A 20588-nucleotide genomic window follows, 5' to 3' on the forward strand; every position below is an offset into this window, starting at 1 on the left:
AAAGAGGACCAGTCACACTGATTCCTATTACAAGAAATTTGGGGGCGCCATGTCAGGTTGTCTGTATGGGGCCCCGTGTCAGGTTGCCTGTATGGGGCGCCTTGTCAGTTTGTCTGTATGGGGCCCCGTGTCAGGTTGTCTGTATGGGGCCCCATGTCAGGTTGTCTGTATGGGGCCCCCCATGTCAGGTTGTCTGTATGGGGCCCCCGTGTCCGGTTGCCTGTATGGGGCCCGTGTCCGGTTGCCTGTATTGGTCCCTGTGTCAGGTTGTCTGTATTGGGCCCTGTGTCAGGTTGTCTGTATGGGGCCCCGTGTCAGGTTGTCTGTATGGGGCCCCGTGTCAGGTTGTCTGTATGGGGCCCCGTGTTAGGTTGTCTGTATGGGGCCCTGTGTCAGGTTGCCTGTATTGGTCCCTGTGTCAGGTTGTCTGTATGGGGCCCCGTGTCAGGTTGTCTGTATGGGGCCCCGTGTCAGGTTGTCTGTATGGGGCCCGTGTACGGTTGCCTGTATTGGTCCCTGTGTCAGGTTGTCTGTATTGGGCCCCGTGTCAGGTTTTCTGTATGGGGGCTCGTGTCAGGTTGTCTGTATGGGGCCCCGTGTCAGGTTGTCTGTATGGGGCCCCGTGTCAGGTTGTCTGTATAGGGCCCCGTGTCAGGTTGTCTGTATGGGGCCCCGTGTCAGGTTGTCTGTATGGGGCCCCGTGTCAGGTTGTCTGTATGGGGCCCCGTGTCAGGTTGCCTGTATGGGGCGCCTTGTCAGTTTGTCTGTATGGGGCCCCGTGTCAGGTTGTCTGTATGGGGCGCCTTGTCAGTTTGTCTGTATGGGGACCCGTGTCAGGTTGTCTGTATGGGGACCCGTGTCCGGTTGCCTGTATGGGGCCTGTGTCCGGTTGTCTGTATGGGGCCCCATGTCAGGTTGTCTGTATGGGGCCCCCCATGTCAGGTTGCCTGTATGGGGCCCCCGTGTCCGGTTGCCTGTATGGGGCCCGTGTACGGTTGCCTGTATTGGTCCCTGTGTCAGGTTGTCTGTATTGGGCCCCCGTGTCAGGTTGTCTGTATAGGGCCCGTGTTAGGTTGTCTGTATAGGGCCCCTGTGTCAGGTTGTTTGTATGGGGCCCCGTGGTTTCTAACTGCAGCCCTGCTAATATGGGGCGGTCGGGAAGCAGTAAATGTCCTGACATCATTCCTGCAGATAGCTTGTCAGTCTAGCAGTGCTCCGTCTGCAGACCACCACAATGGGTTGTAAAAAAGTCCGGTCCCAAACTCAAAGACAAAGATGCTTTTATTGCTACATTGTAGAAACTGGAATCTCAGATGGTCAGACTGTTCAGGCCGTGGATCACGTCTTACAGAAGACACTTCTATATGCATTTTCATCTTGTATTTATTGCATATTTTATGTATTTCTTGTCTTATATCACATTTTATTTGTCTGACAGATTTTTGTTACAGATGTGAATGATGGTCCGTCTACAATGTCTGTTGCAGCTGTGCCACCTTCCATTGCTAGGTCAGTGCTTTGGGGTCACTTTCAGTTATATTTTTTAATGTTAACGATAGATTTCAGAATGATGTATTATAACAGTTTTTTTACTTGTGTTTAATACACTGACACGCCCCCTCCTAACACCTATGCTAACTAACGTGTGTAAGAAAGCTGTATATACAGTACAGTACTTACAGTGGTGGTCGCTCGGTCCGTCGGCTGCAAGCTTGCTTATACATCCCCCCCACCAGCCCCACACTTAGAAAATTGTGGCGCACAAGGCGCACCGTGGTGAAAAATGGGCGTAGTTTAAGCTAAATGTTGGGTGTGGCTTAAAGGGCGTGACTCAAAGGGGTGTGGTTAGAGTCTGAGATGAACAAGGGATGTAGGGAGAAACAAAGAGAGAAAGATAGAGAAGGAAGGAAAGAAAGAGGGACAGCAGATCCTACCCCACAATAGAAATGTGTATTCCAGAAAATGTAACTATCAGCAGATAAAGATCCTCCAAACACCTGGGGCGGGATTCAGATAGGTTAGCGGATCTTTAGATCCGCGTAACCTATCTGATTTACGATCCGCCGCCGCAAGTTTTTGAGGCAAGTGCTTAATTCAGAAAGCACTTACCTCAAAACTTGCGGCGGCGTATCATAAATCCCCCGGCGGAATTCAAATTCCGCGGCTAGGGGGCGTGTACTATTTAAATCAGGTGCGTCCCCGCGCCGATCAAACAGCGCATGCGCCGTCCGCAAATTTTACCAGCGTGCATTGCTCCAAATGACGTCGCAAGGACGTCATTGGTTTCGACGTTAACGTAAATTACGTCCGGCCGTATTCGCGAACGACTTACGCAAACGACGTAAAAAATTCAAAACTCGGCGCGGGAACAACGGCCATACTTAACATAGGATACGCCGCACTTACCCCTGCTATAGCAGGGGTAACTTTCCGCCGGAAAAAGCCGAACGCAAACGACGTAAAAAAAAAGCGCCGGGCGGTCGTTCGTTTCTGAATCGGCGTAAATGCTCATTTGCATATTCGACGCATAAAAGATATGGAAGCGCCACCTAGCGGCCGGCCTGGAATTGCAGCCTAAGATCCGACGGTGTAAGTCACTTACACCTGTCGGATCTTAGACATATCTATGCGTAACCTGATTCTATGAATCAAGCGCATAGATACAACGGCCGGACTCAGAGATACGACGGCGTATCAGGAGATACGCCGTCGTATCTTCTTTCTGAATCCGGCCCCTGGTGTTAGCGCTTTAACCACTTTACAACCGGAGGCTGTCTTTTAACGGCCTCGGCCTTGTGCGGTGATATCTGAATGATGGGGGCAGCTACAGGCATATTTCAGATATCACCGTCTTCAGCCGCCGATTCTGTGCACTATAAGAATGATCAAATCGGCAGTTCCGGCGCTTGATCGTTCTTATAGGCGGCGGGAGGGGACGCCCCCCTCCCGCCGCCATCCAGTGCTTCCCCGGGCTCTCCCGTGCCATCGGGGGCCCGGAGAGCGAATCGGCCGGCGCTGTCAGGTAAGCATAGAGATGAATGGTGACCAGATGGTTATGACGTCACGCCCTGTACCCGCAAGTAAACAAAGCCGCAATAGTGGCTGTCGGCATGTGATCGGTGAATTTGTTTTCACCAATTTCATGCTTGTAAGCCTGGAGGAGAGATGTGGGGTCTTATTGACCCCACATCTCTCCATAAAGAGGACCTGTCACAGTGATTCCTATTACAAGGGATGTTTACATTCCTTGTAATAGGAATAAAAGTGATCAAAAAAAAGTGTAAAAATAAAAAAATGAAGTAAAATAAAAATAAAATTACAATTTTGTTTTTTAAAACGCCCCTGTCCCGGTAGCTCTCGTGCAGAAGAGAACATGCATGCAAGTCCCGCCCACATATGTAAACGCCGTTCAAACCCCACATGTGAGGTATCGTCGCGTGCGTTAGAGCGCGTGCAACAGTTCTAGCACTAGACCTCCTCTGTAACTCGAAAATAGTAACCTGTAAAAAAATGTAAAGCGTCGCCTATGGAGATTTTTAAGTACTGAAGTTTGGCGCCATTCCATGAGTGTGCGCAATTTTAAAGTGTGACATGTTAGGTATCTATTTACTCGGCGTAACATCATCTTTCACATTATACAAAAAAATTGGGCTAACTTTACTGTTTTGTTATTTTTAATTAACGAAACAGTTTTTTTCGCTAAAAAAAGGCGTTTGAAAAATGATTGCGCAAATACCGTGCAAGAAAAAAAGTTGCAATGACCGCCATTTTATTCCCTAGGGTGTCTGCTAAAAAAAAATATATATACAGTTGTGTTCAAAATTATTCAACCCCCCAATGCTGTAAAGGGTTTTAGGGAATTTAGTGTACATTTGTAATTGTATTCAGAATTAAATCCTACAAGGACTTCTTAAAGAACCATATGCAACTAAAATGACATCAATTGGTTTTGTAATACAGTAGTAAATGTTTCTTTTGTGAATTCTTCATTTACACAATTATTCAACCCCTTAAAGACTACTACTCTGAAGAACAGAGGTTCATTGAAGTGTTTTCAATCAGGTATTGGAAACACCTGTGGATGTCAAGGAGCAGCAATAAAGCCTAATAAGCACCAATTAGGCAGCTTTAAAATGACTGTGATCCTCAGCTCCTTCTAGACATTTACTGGTGTGGTTACAAACATGGTGAAGTCAAGAGAATGGTCCGGGAAGACAAGAGAAGAGGTGATTACTCCTCACAGGAAGGGCAAGGAAGTGTTTGGGCCCATGGATCAACGCTATGTTTGGAGGAGGAAGAACAAGGCCTATGATGAAAAGAACACCTTGCCTACTGTGAAGCATGGCGGGGGGTCAATCATGCTTTGGGGCTGTTTTACTTCTGTAGGTACAGGGAAGCTTCAGCGTGTGCAAGGTACCATGAATTCTCTTCAGTACCAGGAGATATTGGATGACAATGTGATGCAGTTCGTCACAAACCTGAGGCTTGGGAGACGTTGGACCTTTCAACAGGACAATGATCCCAAGCATACCTCCAAGTCCACTAGAGCATGGTTGCAGATTAAAGGCTGGAACATTTTGGAGTGGCCATCGCAGTCACCAGACTTAAATCCGATTGAGAACCTCTGGTGGGACTTAAAGAAAGCAGTTGCAGTGCGCAAGCCTAAGAATGTGACTGAACTGGAGGCTTTTGCCCATGACGAATGGGCGAAGATACCCGTAGATCGCTGCAAGACACTTGTGTCAAGCTATGCTTCACGTTTAAAAGCTGTTCTAACTGTAAAAGGATGTTGTACTAAGTACTAAGATTGAATGTCAATTGGGGGTTGAATAAAACTGATAATGATGTGAGCACAGAAAAGACATTTGTGGTTATTTCATTATAAATGTTATGTTATATTTGTCTGACCTACACGTGCCTCTTTGATTTAATTGTAAGCAGGATGACAGGATGATCAAAATCAATGTCAAACTGGCCAAAACAATCAATTTCAGTGGGGGTTGAATAATTTTCAATACAACTGTATATAATGTTTGGGGGTTCTGATAAATTTTCTAGCAAAAAAATTGTGATTTTTACATGAAGGAGAGTGCCAAAGGAAGTGCCAAAATAGGCCCAGTTGTCAAGTGGTTAATCATCCCGGCACCATGGTTGTTATGGTGTCAGGATGACTGAAGTGCATTATTTCTATAATTACATTGTAATATAAAATTAAATAGTGGAAGCCCCGAGTGTGTCACTTGCCACGTCGCCTGCCACCAGATGCCGCGGACCTCGGCAGCAAAAAAGCGAGAAAAAAATAATTTCCCGGGGACTATTCCCGGGAAATTCGAAAAAAAAACGAGAAAGGGGTCTTAATCCTGGGAATGTCCCGGGAAATTCGGGACAGTTGGCAAGTATGAAAGCCATATGCGGCGCAACACTGGTATGCCACTTTGTTCTGGTGACAGCTGTCTAAGAGTGATTTCCCCTCACTTCCTATTGAGATTAAAGGACAGAAAGTGAAGGGAAATTTCCCTTAAAAGAATAAAGATTAAAAAAAAAAAAGATTGGAGATTCAACCATTGCCTTTAAATACTTTTCTTTTCATGTAAGATGAAAGAGTGACATACTGTATGGATTGCTGTTATTCACAGCTTGCTTTTTCTTCATGTGTTACATCTTTTTCCTCCTTTGTAGAGCAGTCCTGCGGATTTTAACATCTGCTTTATTTTTGCTATTGATTACTGCAAACTGATTTTGAAATTTCTTAATTTTTTTTTAAAGTGTGCCTTTACATTAAATACGGATTACTGAATTCCCCCTGGATCTATCACATGATCGTTAGATTCCAGGGCCAATCCTGCGCCTAGGGCCCATCAGGTTATGAGCAATTACATGCAAACACCTGCAAAAAAGCTTTCAATAGGGCTTCCCATGCCCACAGCTAATCGCTCAATGTACTTGAGCATCATGGGAAATGTAGTTCCAAAACATCTGGGGTGCCAAGGTTCGCCATCACTGCCCTAGAGAATAAAATGGCGGTCATTGAAACAGTTTTTGTCACAGCGGTCTTGCAAGCACACTTTTTTGGGAAAAAAACACTTTTTTGAATTAGAAAATAAGACAACAGTAAAGTTAGCCTAATTTTTTTTTATATTGTGAAAGATAATGTTACGCCGAGTAAATTGATACCCAACATGTCACGCTTCAAAATTGCGTCAGCTCGTGGAATGGTGACAAACTTTTACCCTTAAAAATCTCCATAGGCAACGTTTAAAAAGTTCTACAGGTTGCATGTTTTGAGCTACAGAGGGGGTCTAGAGCTAGAATTATTGCTCTCGCTCTAATGATCCCGGCGATACCTCACATGTGTGGTTTGAACACCATTTTCATATGCGGGCGCTGCGGGCGTTCGCTTCTGCACGCGAACTCGTTGGGACGGGGCGCTTCTTATTTTTTTTACTTTATTTTTTTGATTTTAAAACTGTTTTAAAAAAAAAATTGTGTCACTTTTATTCTTATTACAAGGAATATAAACATCTCTTGTAATAGAAAAAAGCATGACAGGTCCTCTTAAATATGAGATCTGGGGTCAAAAAGACATCAAATCTCATATTTGGACTTAAATGCAATAAAAAAAAAATTGTCATTTGAAAAAATTACAACAAAAAAATGTCCCTTCAAGACGTATGGGCGGAAGTGGCGCTTTGACGTCGCTTCCGCCCTGCAGTGATATGGAGATGGGTGGGGGCCATCTTCCCTTCACTCGTCTCCATACACATCCACTGACAGGTCCCGATCACCACCGCCATACCTCGCAACCCGCACGGATTCTGCGCGACTTTCCCGCATAGACACTTTTTTCCTGCAGATAGAGGAAATTTTTCCGCACAGGACGAGGAGCCAGTGGAGGAAGCACGGGAGGAGGAGGTAAGAGGATATAACCCAGCACCCCCCCCCCCGCGCTTATCCACTAATTACAACTGTAATGTCGTTCGGCGGCAGTCCCCCTGCTTATCTACTGTAATATGTCGGGTGGTCGGCGGCACCCCACCCCTTATCAACTGTAATGTCGGCAGATTGGCGTAAATATCCTGCGCCCCCCCCCCAACAACTTTGATGTCCGTAAAAAAAAGAAAATTCACCGTCCGCGGTGGCACCAAACCCCCCCCCCCCCCCCCGGCTCAACAATTTGATGGCAGATAAAAAAAAAATCTAAAATCGCCGTCCCGCGGTAGCACCCCCCTCAACAAAATTAATGAATGTCCCGCAGTTGATTTTTGAAAAGTTGGGAGGTATGACACCAATGGCTCCGGTAAACAGCGGAGGGTGCGGGAGAGTGGCGGGAGGGGGGCCCTTTCCCGCTGCTGATAACGATGATCTTGTGGAAAATACGCCGCAGAGACCACCATTATCGTTTACCCGATCGGCTGCTGAAAAGATGGATACTGTATCTCGGTTGTGGCAGATGCTGCCGTTATACCGAGATATCCATCTTTAAACTGCCGACGTATATGTACATGAGCCGGTCGGTAAGTGGTTAAGGGAGCGTGGCAGGGGCGTGGCATGGGGTGTGTCCTATGCCTAAATACTTTTGCTAATAGGTGTCCCTCATTCCCATCTCCAAAAAGTTGGGAGGTATACAAACCTGCCCCCAGACAGACGGCGCAGCTCCCTGACAGCAACAGATTTGTGTGTGAGTAGCCCACAGCCCAGTCTAAATAATGTGTCCGGGTTTCAGGCAGACTGAAACCCGGACACATGATTCCACACCCAAACTTTCTGGGTGAATCCTGGACAGGTGGCAACCCTACTCCCATATTGAATTGCTAATGGCTGCATTTGTAAGTGTGAATAGGGCCTTACAGGTGGTTCTCAAAAAATTAGCATATTGTGATAAAGTTCATTATTTTCTGTAATGTACTGATAAACATTAGACTTTCATATATTTTAGATTCATTACACACAACTGAAGTAGTTCAAGCCTTTTATTGTTTTAATATTGATGATTTTGGCATACAGCTCATGAAAACCCCAAATTCCTATCTCAAAAAATTAGCATATTTCATCCGACCAATAAAAGAAAAGTGTTTTTAATAAAAAAAAAGTCAACCTTCAAATAATTCTGTTCAGTTATGCACTCAATACTTGGTCGGGAATCCTTTTGCAGAAATGACTGCTTCAATGCGGCGTGGCATGGAGGCAATCAGCCTGTGGCACTGCTGAGGTGTTATGGAGGCCCAGGATGCTTCGGTAGCGGCCTTAAGCTCATGCAGAGTGTTGGGTCTTGCGTCTCTCAACTTTCTCTTCCCAATATCCCACAGATTCTCTATGGGGTTCAGGTCAGGAGAGTTGGCAGGCCAATTGAGCACAATAATACCATGGTCAGTAAACCATTTACGAGTGGTTTTGGCACTGTGAGCAGGTGCCAGGTCGTGCTGAAAAATGAAATCTTCATCTCCATAAAGCTTTTCAGCAGATGGAAGCATGAAGTGCTCCAAAATCTCCTGATAGCTAGCTGCATTCACCCTGCCCTTGATAAAACACAGTGGACCAACACCAGCAGCTGACATGGCACCCCAGACCATCACTGACTGTGGGTACTTGACACTGGCATTTCCCTCTCCCCAGTCTTCCTCCAGACTCTGGCACCTTGATTACCGAATGACATGCAAAATTTGCTTTCATCCGAAAAAAGTACTTTGGACCACTGAGCAACAGTCCAGTGTTGCTTCTCTGTAGCCCAGGTCAGGCGCTTCTGCCGCTGTTTCTGGTTCAAAAGTGGCTTGACCTGGGGAATGCGGCACCTGTAGCCCATTTCCTGCACACGCCTGTACACGGTGGCTCTGGATGTTTCTACTCCAGACTCAGTCCACTGCTTCCGCAGGTCCCCCAAGGTCTGGAATCGGTCCTTCTCCACAATCTTCCTCAGGGTCTGGTCACCTCTTCTCGTTGTGCAGCGTTTTCTGCCACACTTTTTCCTTCCCACAGACTTCCCACTGAGGTGCCTTGATACAGCACTCTGGGAACAGCCTATTCGTTCAGAAATTTCTTTGTGTCTTGCCCTCTTGCTTGAGGGTGTCAATGATGGCCTTCTGGACAGCAGTCAGGTCGGCAGTCTTACCCATGATTGCGGTTTGGAGTAATGAACCAGGCTGGGAGTTTTTAAAAGCCTCAGGAATCTTTTGCAGGTGTTTAGAGTTAATTAGTTGATTCAGATGATTAGGTTAAGAGCTCGTTTAGAGAACCTTTTCATGATATGCTAATTTTTTGAGATAGGAATTTGGGGTTTTCATGAGCTGTATGCCAAAATCATCAATATTAAAACAATAAAAGGCTTGAACTACTTCAGTTGTGTGTAATGAATCTAAAATATATGAAAGTCTAATGTTTATCAGTACATTACAGAAAATAATGAACTTTATCACAATATGCTATTTTTTTGAGAACCACCTGTATGTTCATCTCAGTAGCAACAAGCATAGATCTGCTGCTGTCCGGCCTCCTAAAAACCTCATAAATTGTTTTCTTATCATGTCCACAGCTGTAGGAATTCTTCTACCTCCAAGGAACCTCAAAATCACTTCAAGAAATTTTAAGCACATCCTAACATGGGAGGAAGCGAACGCGGAATCTGACATCTTCTACAATGTGGAATATGAGATAAACTAGTATGTATGGTATTGTTTATATGTAGACTTGGATAGATAGATAGATAGATAGATAGATAGATAGATAGATAGATAGATAGATAGATAGATAGATAGATAGATAGATAGATAGATAGATAGATAGATAGATAAATACACAGAGAGATAGATAGATAGATAGATAGATAGATAGATAGATAGATAGATAGATAGATAGATAGATAGATAGATAGATAGATAGACAGAGAGAGAGATAGATAGACAGAGAGATAGATAGATAGATAGATAGGATAGACAGACAGAGAGAGAGAGAGATAGATAGACAGAGAGATAGATAGATAGATAGATAGATAGATAGATAGATAGATAGATAGATAGATAGATAGATAGACAGACAGACAGAGAGAGAGAGAGATAGATAGACAGAGAGATAGATAGATAGATAGATAGATAGATAGATAGATAGATAGATAGATAGATAGATAGATAGATAGATAGATAGATAGATAGACAGACAGAGAGATAGACAGACAGACAGACAGACAGACAGACAGATAGATAGATAGATAGATAGATAGATAGATAGATAGATAGATAAACAGACAGAGAGATAGAGAGTCAGACAGATAGATAGATAGATAGATAGATAGATAGATAGACAGACAGACAGATAGATAGATAGATAGAGAGGCACTGTCAGGCAAGATTGTGGTCGATATATACGTTCACCGGCCTCTTTATTGGGTACACCTGATCAATTGCTTGGTAACACAAATAATCAGCCAATCACATGGCAGCAACTCAATGCATTTAGGCATCTAGACGTGGTGAAGACGACTTTCTGAAGTAAATCTTGTATCAGAATGGGGAAGAAAGGGGATTTAGGTGACTTTGAACGTGGCATGGTTGTTGGTGACAGACGGCTGGTCTGAGTATTTAAAAAACGACTGATCTACTGAGATTTTCACGCACAACCATCTCTCGGGTTTACAGAGAATGGTCTGAAGAAGGGAAAATATCCAGTGAGCGGCAGTTGTATTGGGGAAAATGCCTTGTTTTTTCTTATATAAATTTCTTTATTTCAACCAAACAAAAAAATACATTAGCAAAAGAAAAAAGGAAGGTAAGTCTCAAGACATCTCAGAGGAGAATGGGCAGATGATAGAAAGGCAGCAGTAACTCAAATAACCACTCATTACACCCAAGGTATACAGAATACTATCTCTGAATGCACAACACATCGAACGTTGAAGCAGATGGGCTACAGCAGCAGAAGACCACACCAGGCGCCACCCCTGTCAGCTAAGAAAATTTGAAAAAAAAACATTTTTATATATATATATATATTTGTATTATTTATTTATTTTGTTGTTATTAAAGGGCCCAGAGGTCACCAGGGCCCCAGATGGCAACCCCCCCCCCCCCTTTTTTTTTATTAAAAAAAATATATATTTATTTTTATTAAAGGGCCCAGAGGTCCCCAGGAGCCCCAGATGGCTACCCCCCTTTTTTTATATATATATTTTTTAGGGCTGTGACTGATTAAAATTTTTGTGTTCGATTAATCGTTTTGTTTTTTAATCGATTAATCGACTAATTTCGATTAATTAATGCACATACAGATACAACTACTTTTAGCTGATCTCCTTGCATGGCAACTCTGCATTAGCCACTGGTAAATGTGGTGGGGGCAGCATGGGGGCAGATGTGTATATTCTTGCAGTATGGGGGCAGATGTGTATATTACAGCATCTGCCCCCATGCTGTAATATACACATCTGCCCCCATGCTGTAATATACACATCTGCCCCCATGCTGTAATATACACATCTGCCCCCATACTGCAAGAATATGCACATTTGCCCCCATACTGCAAGAATATACACATTTGCCCCCATGCTGCAAGAATATACACATCTGCCCCCATGCTGCAAGAATATACACATCTGCCCCCATGCTGCAAGAATATACACATCTGCCCCCATGCTGCAAGAATATACACATCTGCCCCCATGCTGCAAGAATATACACATCTGCCCCCATGCTGCAAGAATATACACATTTGCCCCCATGTGTACATTACAGCAGATGTGGGGGGGCAGATGTGTATATTACAGCACGGGGACAGATGTGTATATTACAGCACAGGGGCAGATGTGTATATTACAGCACGGGGGCAGATGTGTATATTACAGCACGGGGACAGATGTGTATATTACAGCACAGGGGCAGATGTGTATATTACAGCATGGGGGCAGATGTGTATATTACAGCACAGGGACAGATGTGTATATTACAGCACGGGGACAGATGTGTGTAGTACAGCATGGGGGCAGATGTGTGTATTACAGCATGGGGGCAGATTTGTATATTACAGCATCTGCCCCCATGCTTTTATATACACATCTGCCCCCATGCTGTAATATACACATCTGCCCCCATGCTTTAATAGACACACCTGCCCCCATGCTTTTATAGACACATCTGCCCCCATGCTTTTAGAGACACACCTGCCCCCATGCTTTTAGAGACACACCTGCCCCCATGCTTTTAGAGACACATCTGCCCCCATGCTTTAATAGACACACCTGCCCCCATGCTTTTATAGACACATCTGCCCCCATGCTTTTAGAGACACACCTGCCCCCATGCTTTTAGAGACACACCTGCCCCCATGCTTTTAGAGACACACCTGCCCCCATGCTTTTAGAGACACACCTGCCCCCATGCTTTTAGAGACACACCTGCCCCCATGCTTTTAGAGACACACCTGCCCCCATGCTTTTAGAGACACACCTGCCCCCATGCTTTTAGAGACACACCTGCCCCCATGCTTTAATATGGATGGTTGTCCTCTCTTACCTACATCAGGCGGCAGACCCGTCCACAGAGTAGCTGACACGTGCGAAAGGGAAGATGATACGAGCAGGCGGGCGGGTGAGGATGACGTCAGCGCGCCGCTACTCGGCTGACGCCGGGTGGACCAAGATGGCCGCGGCTTTTCCGGAGCTAGGCCGAAGCCGCGGTCTGTCCTATGTGCGAGACCGCGGAGCTCACTCCGCGGATCGTGGTCGATCAAAATAATTTTAGTCGATCAAAGAAATTAACGATTAATCGAACAATTAATCATTAATTTCCGCAGCCCTAATATTTTTTATTTTTTGTAATGGGCCCAAAGGTCCCCTGGGCAACCCCCCCCCCCTCTTTTTTTTTTCGTCAGCACCCAAAGCCCCCCGACCACAATTTGCGGCGGCAGCACTCCCTGCTTCTCAATTTGAGGCGACAGCACCCCCCCCCCCCCGGTTCTCTGTTCCAGGGGGCCCGTGCCTGAAGCTTTGTAAGGGGCCCCATAATTCTTGATGGTGACCCTGTACCTGTGACCATAATATGCAGCTTCTGTGCCCATCATATGCAGCCATTGTGCCCATCATATGCAACTTTTGTGCCCACCATCTGCAGTCTCTGTGCCCACCATATGCAGCCTCTGTGCCCCCCATCATATGCAGCCTGTGCCCATAATGCCCCTGTGACCCCCCGCTCGCCCGCTGTCAGACCAGCACTTACCCTAATCCAGGTGACGGTGACGAGCTGTGGGACGGGGAGGCGATGGCTCCTGCATCCTCCATGGTTCCTGTGCATCTCCTCCTCTATTCCGCTAAGCATCTGCGCCACAAGTCCACCTATTTGGAAGCCTATTAGTCTACGGCCCAATACCCAAAAATGGTCCGAACACCTGAATAGAGGGCGGTAGCGGCGGCCATGGATAGATTCATGCAAAGCATGAATCTATCCATTTTAAATATAGGGGCTGGCTGGAGAGAGGGGGCGGCGCCCATTCGCCATTATGGACACACCGCCCCTGGAACAAGGCCTTGTCTTAAGAACCTAGATAGATAGATAGATAGATAGATAGATAGATAGATAGACAGACAGACAGATAGATAGATAGACAGACAGATAGGGGCAGATTCTTGTAGATCGCCGCATCTTTGCGGCGGCGTAACGTATCTCATTTACGTTACGCCGCCGCAAGTTTTACGGGCAAGTGCTTGATTCACAAAACACTTGCCTGTAAAGTTGCGGCGGCGTAGCGTAAATCCTCCGGCACAAGCCCGCCTAATTCAAATGATCCGGGTAGGGGGCGTGGATCATTTAAATTAGGTGCGTTCCCGCCCTGAACGTACTGCGCATGCGCCGTCCCTAAAATTTCCCGACGCGCATTGCGCTAAATGACGTCGCAAAGACGTCATTGGTTTCGACGTTAACGTAAATGGCGTCCAGCGCCATTCACGGACGACTTACGCAAACAACGTAAATTTTCAAATTTCGACGCGGGAACGACGGCCATACTTAACATTGACTGCACCTCATATACCCAGGGGCAACTTTACGCGTCGCAAATCTTACGTAATTGTCGTAACTTCACTGCGTCGGTTGGGCGTACGTTCGGGAATTCGCGTATTTTGCTAATTTGCATACTCGATCGGGAAAACGACGTCGGCGACACCTAGCGGCGAAAAAAAAAATTGCATTTAAGATCCGACAGCGTAAGAGCCTTACGCCTGTCGGATCTAATGGTTATCTATGTGTAACTGATTCTATGAATCAGGCGCATAGATACGATGGGCAGACTCAGAGATACGACGGCGTATCTCTTTTGAGAATCTGGCCCATAGAGAGATATTCTAGACTGTAAGCTCTAACGAGCAGGGCCCTCCGATCCTTCCTGTATTGTATTGTATTTTAACTGTACTGTCTTCCCTGATGTTGTAAAGCGCTGCGCAAACTATTGGCGCTAAATAAATCCTGTATAATAATAATAATAATGATAGATAGATAGATAGATAGATAGATAGATAGATAGATAGATAGATAGATAGATAGATAGATAGATAGATAGATAGATAAGATAGATAGATTAATTTAATGACTAAACCATTTCCTCTGATATCTCGCCTATTATAGCAGTAGATCATTTACCCCCGCTGAAAATTGTTCCAATATTGCAACCCACCGTTGTGACCTCACCAAGGCGTTCAGTGGAATCTGGAAGCATTACAGGGCACGGGTGCAGAGCTTCACATCTACAAAGAGGTCAGACCCATCAACCCCAACACCCAACTTCAAACCTTTAACTGACAGTAAGTATGTTCATGGGGGTATCTTTAACTGTATGGCATGTGTGCTTTATGGTCTACATCCTCATACATTATTAGCTACATCCTCCTACATTACTATCTACATCCTCCTACATTATTAGCTACATCCTCCTACATTACTAGCTACATCCTCCCACATTATTAGCTACATCCTCCTACATTACTAGCTACATCCTTCTACATTGCTATCTACATCCTCCTACATTACTATCTACATCCTCCTACATTACTATCTACAGCCTACCACATTACTATCTACATCCTCCTACATTACTAGCTACAGCTTCCCACATTACTAGCTACATCCTCCCACATTACTAGCTACATCCTCCTACATTACTATCTACATCCTCCTACATTACTCTCTACATCCTCCTACATTACTATCTACATCCTCCTACATTACTAGCTACATCCTCCTACATTACTATCTACATCCTCCTATATTACTATCTACATCCTCCTACATTACTAGCTACATCCTCCTACATTACTAGCTACATCCTCCTACATTACTAGCTACATCCTCCTACATTACTATCTACATCCTCCTACATTACTATCTACATCCTCCTACATTACTATCTACATCCTCCTACATTACTATCTACATCCTCCTACATTACTAGCTGCATCCTCCTACATTACTAGCTACATCCTCCTACATTACTAGCTACATCCTCCTACATTACTAGCTGCATCCTCCTACAATACTTGCTACATCCTCCTACATTACTACCTACATCCTCCTACATTACTAGCTACATCCTCCTACATTACTAGCTACATCCTCCTACATTACTAGCTGCATCCTCCTACAATACTTGCTACATCCTCCCACATTACTAGCTACATCCTCCTACCTTACTATTTACATCCTCCTACATTACTAACTACATCCTCCTACATTAGTATCTACATCCTCCTACATTACTATCTACATCCTCCTACATTACTATCTACATCCTCCTACATTACTATCTACATCCTTTTACATTACTATCTACAGCCTCCTACAATACTAGCTACATCCTCCTACATTACTATCTACATCCTCCTACATTACTAGCTACATCCTCCTACATTACTAGTTACATCCTCCCACATTACTAGCTACATCCTCCTACATTACGATTTACATCCTCCTACATTACTAGCTACATCCTCCTACATTACTATCTACATCCTCCTACATTACTATCTACATCCTTTTACATTACTATCTACAGCCTACCACATTACTATATACATCCTCCTACATTACTAGCTGCATCCTCCTACATCTCCTCTAGGTAAACTAAGTATATTACAGATTTTAGTAATTTGTGACCTCCTTTACCTTGGTATGGTATTGCAGTAAAAAGTGTGTGTTACTGCATTGCATGGTAATAAGAGTATTGTGGTACATCCCATCGCACAGTTATAATAGTCGACGCCTGCACTGCAACACACCACAATGCACATGAACATCATTGCAGTGCGCTGCATTGAAAATAGGTGCATGTATCATTTTTTCTGTGTTTGGGTGCCTTTTATTCAGCAAACGTTAACGACTTACGACTTACCATTAATGCACTGAAAAGCATTGTACTAATGCATGGCAACTCATTGTGTTAATGCCTCTTATATTTCTTGGTTCTGAAGAAGTCGGCGCGTTTCACTTTTTCAAATTGATTTCAGAATGGGAGGGTCTGTCTTCATTATCACTGATGAGCAATCATATGCCGCGTACACACGATCGGAATTTCCAGACAACAAAACCGTGTTTTTTTTTCCAACGAATGTTGCCTCAAACTTGTGCTGCATACATACGGTCGCACAAATGTTGCTCGGAAATTCCGATCGGCAAGAACGCGGTGACGTACAACACTACAACGAGCCGAGAAAAATGAAGTTCAAATGATTTCGAGCATGCGTCCAATTGATTCCGAGCATGCGTAGGATTTTTGTGCGTCGGAATTGGATACACCCGATTGGAATTTCCGACAAGAACTTTTGTTGTCGGAAAAATTGAGAACCAGCTCTCAAACATTTGTTGTCTGAAATTCCAACAGCAAATGTCTGATGGAGCCTACACACGGTCGGAATATCCGACCAAAAGCTCACATCGAACATTTGTTGTCAGAAATTCCGATCGTGTGTACGCGGCATTACAGTGAAAAACCCTCAACGTAGTTTAAGGTTAAACCTCTTTTCCTCAAATTTTAATGAGTGGTCACGTGTCTTGTTAAATTCCCTTTCGCAAAAAAGTTTTATCCCTATTGTGGGGTCACCAGTACGGTATCTGTACATTGAAATCATATCCCCTCTCAAGCGTCTTCTCTCCAGGGAGAATAAGTTCAGTGCTCACAACCTTTCCTCATAACAAATATCCTCCAGGCCCTTTATTAGCTTTGTTGCCCTTCTTTGTACTCGCTCCATTTCCAGTACATCCTTCCTGAGGACTGGTGCTCAGAACTGGACAGCATACTACAGGTGCGGCCGGACCAGAGTCTTGTAGAGCGGAAAAATTATCGTTTTATCTCTGGAGTTAATCCCCTTTTTTAATGCATGCCAATATTCTGTTTGCTTTGTGAACAGCAGCTTGGCATTGCATGCCATTGCTGAGCCTATCATCTACTAGGACCCCCAGGTCCTTTTCCATCCTAGATTCCCTCCGAGGTTCTCCCCCCAGTGTATAGATTGCATTCATATTTTTTCCACCCAAATGCATTATTTTATATTTTTCTACATTAAACCTAATTTGCCATGTAGTTGCCCACCACATTAACTTGTTCAGATCTTTTTGCAAGGTTTCCACATCCTGCGGAGAAGTTATTGCCCTGCTTAGCTTAGCATCATCCACAAATACAGATATTGCACTGCTTACCCCAGGGCTCGACAAACCCCGGGCACCAGGTCACAACTGCGACTACAATTAGTGACCTGGCGCGTCGGGCTGCGCCAGCCGGTAATTGAGGCTGCAGTTTTGCGACCTTCTGCGGTCCTATGCTTCTTTCTGGAATCTGGCACCCTCTTGTGGTGGCCATTGGTATGATAAGCCAACCAGCAATGCTAATGGAGCTTCTCTGCCCGTTTTTCATTGCCCGCCCATCTCCTTCCCTTAGAACCCCCAAACATTATGGGGCAGATTCACGTACCTTGGTGCATATCTCCGCCGGGCGCAGCGTATCTAAGATTTTTTTTACTTTTTTTTTTCGAATCCTCATAGAATTTGCGCCGTAATTTACGGCGGCGTAGTGTATCTTTGGCGGCGTAAGGGCGCGGAATTCAAATGGATGTGATGGGGGCGTGTTTTATGTAAATACGTTGTGACCCGACGTAAACAACGTTTTTTTTTAACGGCGCATGTGCCGTCCGTGGGGGTATCCCAGTGCGCATGCTTGAAATTAAACCGGAACAAGCCAATACTTACAACGGTGACGTCATTTTACGCAAATCCCTATTCGCGAACGACATACGCAAACGGCGTATAAAATTCAAAAGGCGACGCGGGAACGACGGCCATACTTAACATTGAGTACGCCTCATAATAGCAGGGGTAACTATACGCCGGAAAAAGCCGAACGCAAACGACGTAAAAAAATGCGCCGGCCGGACGTACGTTCGTGGATCGCCGTAACAAGCTAATTTGCATACTCAACGCGGAATTCGACGGAAACGCCACCTAGCGGCCGCCGAAAAAATGCACCTAAGATCCGATGGTGTACTAAGACGTACGCCTGTCGGATCGATCCGAGATGCAGCCGTATCTTGTTTTGTAGATACAAAACAAAGATACGACGCGCAAAATTTGAAATTACGCGGCGTATCAATAGATACGCCGGCGTAATTCTTTTGTGGATCTGCCCCTATATATATATTTTTATTCTAAAACACCCTAGAGAATAAATTAGCGGTCGTTGCAATACTTTCTGTCACACTGTATTTGTGCAGCGGTCTTACAAGCGCTTTTTTTGGGGGAAAAACTAAACTTTTTTAATAAAAAAAATAAGTCAAATAAGTCAACAGTAAAGTTAGCCCAATTGTTTTATATTGTGAAAGATAATGTTACGCCGAGTAAATTGATACCTAACATGTCACGCTTCAAAATGGTGACAAACTTTTACCCTTTAAAATCTCCATAGGCGACGTTTAAAAAAATTCTACAGGTTGCATGTTTTGAGTTACAGAGGAGGTCTAGGGCTAGAATTATTGCTCTCACTCTACCAATCGCGGCAATACCTCACATGTGTGGTTTGAACACCACTTTCATATGCGGGCACTACTCACATATGCGTTCACTTCTACATGCAAGTGTGTGAAAAAACAGTGTAGCACTGGACTGCAAAATACCCTATAAATAAATAAATATACAAGGTGATAAGTGTAACTAATGTTAAACTAAAACATTAAATGGAATGTGCAAAATTATGAAAACAAAAAAAGTGCTATGACTCTGTGCAGAGCTATATAGCACTATATAACAGGTAAACAATAAATAAATATATAAATCAACCTATATTGTGAATAAATCAAATAAACAATAATAATTAATGATAAAGTGAGTAATACAGTGCATAAAGTGCAAATCAAAAAAGATAAAAGTCCACAGAAGAGGTTAGGGGTTATTAGCCCCCTCCAATTAAAGTGATGAAAAATTAAAAACTGTGAAAATCCAATATAGAAGTCCACAGATGAAGAGAGGAAAAAACGATCATCAGTGGCCCCACACCAGTGAGAGTAAAGGCTTACCAGAAAGCCTGTGACCTTTCTCTTTCAGGATTAATCTAAACAGGCATAGTGGGAGATAATCCCTTGAAGTGTCAGAAACGAACCGGCGTCTCTCCACGGATCAGGCGGTGGAATCCCCAGCTCCTCAGCTCCTCACGTCGGGTCACCCCCCATTAACATAAAACACGCCCCCTCATCCTCATTTGAATTAGGCGCGCTTACGCCGGCCACATTTACGCTACGCCGCCGTAACTTAGGAGGCAAGTACTTTGTGAATACAGTACTTGCCTCTCTGACTTAAGGCGGCATAGCGTAAATACGGTACACTACGCCGCCTTAAAGATGCGCGCCCCTACCTGAATCTGGTTATCACTGTTACTCAGGGGCTCTGGGCTTCAGCAAAATGGCAGCCTTCCGCAAGAAGAAAGAGGAGCAGTGCTGGAGGTAATGTACAGCACACACTAATTTTGGTAGCATAATTGTTAATGTGGTTGTATGTTCCTTGCTAAAGAACATTATTTTTTAGCAAGTTGTTATGGGTAAAGTTCTGCTTTAAGAGATCTTTTGTTCTAAACCTCAGATATCTTTGCAATGGATATTTTCATAAGGCATATATCTATCTTATTTTTTATTTTCAGCTGTGGTGGGTCCTCCAATCGTGGATGTTGTGGCAGCAGGCAGCGGTATTAATGTCTCTATTAGTCTGCCCGTCTCTTATTTATGGAACCAAAAAAGCTTTGACTCCATCCTGACAGCCTATCCAGCCATAGATTATAGAATCAATCTAGAGTCCTCCACAAATGTAATTATCATCTTCACTGTACCGATAAAAAAATGTCAGTACCGCTATCAATGACCACACATTCAGATCTGTTGCAACCTCTTTTACTTAAAATATATGTTAGGGAAAAATAAATACAGTGGAACCTCGGATTACGAGCATAATCCATTCCAGGAGAATACTCGTAATCCAAAGTACTCGCATAACAAAGGACATGAAAATAATTTGTTCCGCATTGACTTCAATGGCATGCAATACCGCATGCGGCCAGAGCTGGGGGGGGGGGGCATAGGAGAGCCTCAT

The 20588-nt window shown here is 44.3% G+C and overlaps 1 protein-coding gene across 1 annotated transcript in view; it reads left to right on the top strand.

Moving 5' to 3' along the window:
• The first annotated feature begins 1390 nt into the window (after positions 1-1390).
• The window catches only part of LOC120927901 (interferon alpha/beta receptor 2-like), a 62197-nt gene continuing 42999 nt past the window's right edge, over positions 1391-20588 (top strand). The window contains exons 1-4 of the mRNA XM_040338891.1: positions 1391-1509; positions 9527-9653; positions 14598-14773; positions 20143-20306. Coding sequence (XP_040194825.1) covers positions 1458-1509; positions 9527-9653; positions 14598-14773; positions 20143-20306 — 519 coding nt within the window. The 5' untranslated portion in view covers positions 1391-1457. The remainder of the gene's footprint in view (positions 1510-9526; positions 9654-14597; positions 14774-20142; positions 20307-20588) is intronic.

The sequence above is a fragment of the Rana temporaria genome, chromosome 2, assembly GCF_905171775.1.
Source record: "Rana temporaria chromosome 2, aRanTem1.1, whole genome shotgun sequence".
Classification (NCBI taxonomy): domain Eukaryota; kingdom Metazoa; phylum Chordata; class Amphibia; order Anura; family Ranidae; genus Rana; species Rana temporaria.